This window comes from Mizuhopecten yessoensis, unplaced genomic scaffold, assembly GCF_002113885.1.
Source record: "Mizuhopecten yessoensis strain PY_sf001 unplaced genomic scaffold, ASM211388v2 hete_36180576, whole genome shotgun sequence".
NCBI lineage: Eukaryota > Metazoa > Mollusca > Bivalvia > Pectinida > Pectinidae > Mizuhopecten > Mizuhopecten yessoensis.
Genome location: NW_018485908.1, coordinates 1 through 5,918, shown reverse-complemented (window position 1 = coordinate 5,918; position 5,918 = coordinate 1). Strand labels below are relative to the sequence as shown.

The 5,918-nt window shown below is 34.3% G+C and overlaps 1 protein-coding gene across 1 annotated transcript; it reads right to left on the bottom strand.

Annotated features, from left to right (window-relative positions):
* Positions 1-309: 309 nt before the first annotated feature.
* Positions 310-5,387, bottom strand: LOC110445013 (osteopetrosis-associated transmembrane protein 1-like). Its single transcript, XM_021489372.1, has 5 exons — positions 5,132-5,387; positions 4,444-4,571; positions 3,841-3,957; positions 3,407-3,572; positions 310-2,782 (listed from the first exon to the last, which is right to left on the bottom strand). Exons 1-5 carry the CDS (start codon positions 5,310-5,312, stop codon positions 2,673-2,675), a joined length of 702 nt encoding a protein of 233 aa, XP_021345047.1. The 5' UTR covers positions 5,313-5,387; the 3' UTR covers positions 310-2,672.
* Between the last annotated feature and the right edge of the window lie 531 nt (positions 5,388-5,918).

Sequence of the window (5,918 nt, the reverse complement as noted above, 5' to 3'; positions counted from 1 at the left end):
ATAGGTGTACTGACAGACGAGGCTAGTACCTGTGCTCTCACCACATCTCAGAAATAAGTCATTTACAGATTAATGTAGTATAAATGTACTTTCTTTTTATTACATTTTATGTGTTCATACATTTTGATACAAGAATGAATTGGGAGGATTCTTGGCATGTTACTTTGGCATGTAATGGACGTATATTGTTCAGCTCCTACCCTACTCAGTTGTATATACTGGATCATTATACTAGAACCCCAACAAACATGATGTTTTGGTTTAAATCATAATCACTGCTAACGCATCAGATTGAAATCAACACATAAAAACGTTTCCTTACTTTATTTTACATATTTCAGACAGAAAACACATCATATACAAAGTTAGGTACTGCCACATGTATTGGATGATGGTTAAAGTATCTTCTGTCAAGAGACACACAGGTGTACATGTACATTATGAATAAATGTGAAACTGAAATGAACAAAATCATTTCTTACTCTATTTCACGAGATAAACAAAACATTTAATTTAAATAATATATATCACAGGAAAGCTCCATAATAATGTGACAACAGCGGAAATATGTTTTTAAAATACATGTCATGGTGATTACACTATCTTATTTCTATAGGATATGAGAATATTTTATTGTAATCAGAATGTGGAAACAGGGCTTAGGCTCCACCAGTGACTGAGCCTACAGGAATTTCTCAATGTACATAATCAGCATTGTGTTGGTGCTACAGTGAATATTGTTTTCTTTCATTCCAGTGTGTATGTGAATAACTACCCAGGGTAACAAAAGGGTGAAAGAACTTTCTATCCTACACCCCATTGAAGGTGTGTGATGTTAAAATGGGACAAACGGGATGTGATGTCCCAAAATGGGAAACATTTTGATGCATGGTGCTGTAACCTTTTTGTGGTTTCTGAGCTGATTTTGGTGATAAGTGGAATGAGTGAGAGATGATCTTTCATGCCCCAGGGTGTGGGATAGAAAAATGTCACCCTCATGACTTTCAAATTGGATAAAACAATTTGAAAATATCTCGAATAGAATTTCCCTATCCTACACCCTTTGGCATGAAATAGTCTTATAATCCTATCAGAGATGAATTGATACAAACTTCTAATCACAATTGTTAACAAGTTTATGTAATTACATGTTTTAAACATAGCACCATACCATATTGATATTAACAGGGCTGTAGTAAATGTAACAGAAGGTATGTAGGACATGTGAAATGAATACAAAAGATAGAATTGTAGTACAGACCTTATATTAATTAATAGCAGTAGCGTATGATAATTTTCTATGAAGGAGAAATTGAGATTAGAGTTTCTAATTTTCCAGTGTGTTTATCTCTCAAATATGTACAGATTAACAGCAATGGAAATGTATGTTAAGTAATTAAATCTAACTTAAATGTAAACAAGGGACTCTTCATTTTCTCATTCAAAACATCCTTTACTCAATGTCCATCGCTAACAACCAATAAACATCTTTCACTAATGTACATTCACCCTTCAGCACCCAACACACCAGTCACTATACAGTTATAGACTGATGTGAAAGTGAATATGATCAGGTATATACGGTTTCATACTCTCTTATATGAGGTCATGTAGACCTGAAAAGGTGATATTGACCAAGCTGAAGTGCAGGTTCATATCACATCATTTTTACCATCACATAAGTCTAGAGCTGTTTTATTATCTGCTTCAAAAATTGATTAAATACAAAATAATAAAGGCTCTTCGGATGCAAGATCCTTTGCCATGATTTATGGCCGGTATCTCATAATATAGCTCAACGAGGAAGACCACAGGCATGCTGATTGATACAAGATATTTTTATCCAGACGAGCAATACTGACTGATGGACAGACACCCTGCATGATGGCTACATGTATATCCCCCCCAATTTTTTTCAGGTTGATAATAATATTCATTTTTCCCTAAAGAAAAAGAGTTTAATACTAATTATCATTCATGAGTCACTTATTATCATTCACCAGTCACTATTCACCATTCACTAGTCACTTCTCATTATTATAAATCTATCCTCACTCTGGGGAGATCGTAAGTGAGTGTAGCCCCTTGGAATATCAAGGATGTCACAAGAGGAGTTGGATGGCACAGCGGATAGTGCACTCGCCTTTCACCAAGGCAGTCAGGGTTCAGTTCCTTGACTGATATAAAAACATATAGTCACCTACTCGACCAATTAGAGTACGCTGGTTTCCTCCCACATTCAGATCCCAGTACACTACCATCCAGGCAACAAGACTGATTAATATATGTTCATATTTAGCTTGTTTTACAATTGTTGTAAAATAAATAATGTTTAATTTTAAAGTCACAAGTCCAGGTTTAACACATAAAAATACTATCATTTGATAATTATTTGCTACTATTCAAAATGCAGCTTGTAGACTAGCAATATTAAATGGAAATATATCTGCAACATTAAATATTTGCAAAATCTTTTCAAAATGCAATTTTTCAAGCTCCATCATACCCAAGAACTCTTAATTTTTGTAATATAAAAGCTGAAGGTGGTAGACAATTGATGCATTTAACTCTGACAGTCTTTCTATTAACAGTTACTGACAACCTCTAGGAGGGCAGGAGTGATTTTCAAGTGAACACATTCTGGTATTGTAATGGTCAGTCTCTCAGCACTGTCAGGAGAAGGAGGTAGATAAAAGCTGTGTTTCCTCATCATCTTTACTAGTACTGCTGGCAGCTCCTCGAATAAACAATGTCTGTGCAGCAACCTGGGACATTCTCTTTTCTAATAAAAAACAAAGATCAAAAAAAGGACTGAATATAACATCAGATTGTGTAGTGAAAGGTTATATATGATTCATTCACATCCTACACCAGATTCTGTGTTGTCACATTGATTGTAAGGGTTGATTTGTTACATGACCAGTTATCAGTGATAGACATTGTGTTTTAATACATACGCATCCATAGACTCAATTACCTCCCTTTACTTGTCCTTACCTAAAGTCACTACCTAATAACAATAAACCTTATATAAAGTATTTTACACAGCAGTTTTTGACAGGTGCTCTCCCATGAATCTCTGCATCCACTATTGCTCCAATATACTTAGTACATGTACTCAATAAAAGTTCAAAGAGTATATTTTTTATGGGTTTCGGATAACAAAACCCTTGATCTTGATAATACCCAAATCCAAACCTCTAGTTAAAGCTATTAGGGGACTACATTTGTATATATATAGTTTGGTTTAAATACGCTAGGTTGAGAAGAGAATGAAAAGGTTTCCACATGTTTAAAAAAAAAAAAAAAGGCAAGTTGGGTTGGCCATCTTTGCTTTTATATCAGTATAAAGTTCTGGGAGAGAAATATGTGAAAGTTAGGAAAAACTTCAAATATATATACGTACGCAGCATCAGTTTTCTTTTAGTCCTCACTACGAAGTACCTGGCTCCAACATAGAAGACTACTGGCAGTGCGAGGAGAGCCACTGCTATAACGACCACTACAGCATCATCAGGGGAGTGTCGGGAGCAGTGAAGCTGCTGACCCCACATCAGGCGTGTGTAGTTCATCTGAAATACAAATCTAGTCAGCACAGGCAGCTCACAATAACACGAAAAATTAAAAGATTGAAAACTTTCTCTTTAGAAAAAAGTGGTGAAAACATAAACATGGTTTTCAATTAAAAAAGAAAATTTAATATATTTCCTTCTCATGAATAACTCAATTATTATTTGTTCATAAGTTGTGAAGATAATAAGATTGTCAAGCGCAAATGAAATGCAATAAAACTTGGCTGAAAAAAATAGCTTTTACAAATTCAATCATTCAGTATCTTACCATATCCACAAGATCCATACACACAGAATCTTTTTTAGCTGCTCGCACTTTCTTGAAGAAAGAATTTAGCTGTGTGTAATTTCCCCGACAAACCTCACACACACTATCGTTGCCATCCTGTAAAACATAAAGGTAGTGTACAAGTTGGTCACATCTATTTTATCAATAAAGAGCATAAAGAATTAAACATACCCCCAGAAATAGCTATAGAAGGATTCCAATTCCTTTATTGAAATGAAATTGTTATCTAGAGTTATAAATGAAACGTTTTGATTATTTCATAAATGGATGGCAGTATTATATTTACATGTACATAGCAATTGTGTGGTTATACAGATCATGACTATTTATTCACATATACAGTGTACATGACAGCATATTTTATCTATAGATACGTATACACACATACAGTGTTTTATTTGGTCGAGGTGACCGGGAAGACACTTATATGTAGTGCTTATGAATAGGCTTCATTTTGAATTATGTAGGCAGATTTTCATCTTAAAATTCATTTACCGGCTATCGTATTTGTATGTATTTTATATGAAAGCTATCCCATGGTATGGTAAAACTAACGACTTGAAACAAAATTGCAATAGTTACCCCTTGAGCTGGATTGTGGCGTAGACATGTAGACACAACTTTATATTTGTCCATGAATTCCATTGTGTCTTTGCTGTATTTATAGACAACTGTACCGTTGACATCTACAGCCACACTTCTGAAACATCCTGTAATAATATTACAGCAATTAGTACCAACATACACATCCATAAATCACAGCTGTTCTAAAACCAAAATTACTGCAACAGAAACTATATATAAGTACTGTAGAGGCTCAGCGTATTAATACACTGTGCCAACCAACCACCCAATGAATCAAACTTGAATTTGCAATGATGTAAATCCAAAATGCTGTTATAGCATTAATTTCAAACAATGTATTTCAACAGGAAATTATCCAGTTAATTGAATACAATATAATGTTTTTGCTATCTGATTTCCAACACAAATTAACTAAGTGTCATACATGGATTTTGTTAGTGAAGGGCTGACTGCATATGAGAGCTGTACAGTTGATGTTATGAATGTTATCCAGATTAAGCAATGAAATGTATCTATAGGCTGGTAATAAAAGTTGACAGTCAATGTGAGAGGCATTTGTAGTTTTATCAGCCTACTATACAATGTATCTCTATGAACTTTACTCTGTCGGTTGATGAAGTTAGTTTATTATGTGTCTTTAGGTTGACGAGACCACCATGAGAATCAGGAATATGACATTAGTTACCTTTACAGTTAGCTTCCTTCCAAATCTGTTCTATGTTGTTGTAAATCTCATTAAGTACTTGGATACGATCAGCATTTAGCAGCAAACTTTTACAATCATCTTTGTCTTTGTCGTCCTGGAATAGAAATCCAAGAAATATTAAATTTCCTACTTGCGTTAGCAGAGTGATCACAGCCAACATTAAACTTGGTAAAGGGTCAATATGTTAACGATATCCATTCATAACCTTATAGCTGGCCCCAATTTCACAAAAGTTATAATATAATCTTTTGACTTCAGATTTTGCTTCCAAAAGCATTACAGAATTTACAAAAGAAATTCTTTATGGTTTTCCTGAACTTAAATAATTCTTTCCTTTAGAAAATCTTCAGGGATAAAGTTAAGAAAGACATTAATGATACAAGCACAAAGTCAAAGTTCTGCAGCTAGTACACTCTACATGTATTAAGTAACGAAACAAGTCTGAAGATGGAAAATTTGTAGAAATTATATTAATTTATACTTCAAAAGTAGAATCAGACCTGATTTTCAGAAATAGGCTACCTGTACAAATATGTACAAGTTAGTTTCAGCTCAAGATCACCAATCTGGTACAGTTGTGGGATCGCACAACGTTACACAATGTGCGCATGTGTGTGCAAGGTGTGTGCACAATGTGCGAACGATAAAAAGTTAGACGATCATTGCTTGCACACATTTGTGTTCACGATGGAGGAACGATGTGCGATATCAATTGTGGTTAATGTAAATTGAGGAATGCCTTAACAATATATACGGTTTCGTGTTT

Coding starts and splice junctions, on each gene's coding strand:
- LOC110445013 (XM_021489372.1), bottom strand. CDS start 5,312: ATGTTGGCTGTGATCACTCTGCTAACGCAAGTAGGAAATTTAATATTT. Junction 3,958..4,443: donor GCCACAATCCAGCTCAAGGG/GTAACTATTGCA, acceptor TATGTTTTACAG/GATGGCAACGATAGTGTGTG. Junction 3,573..3,840: donor GTATGGATCTTGTGGATATG/GTAAGATACTGA, acceptor TTTGTATTTCAG/ATGAACTACACACGCCTGAT.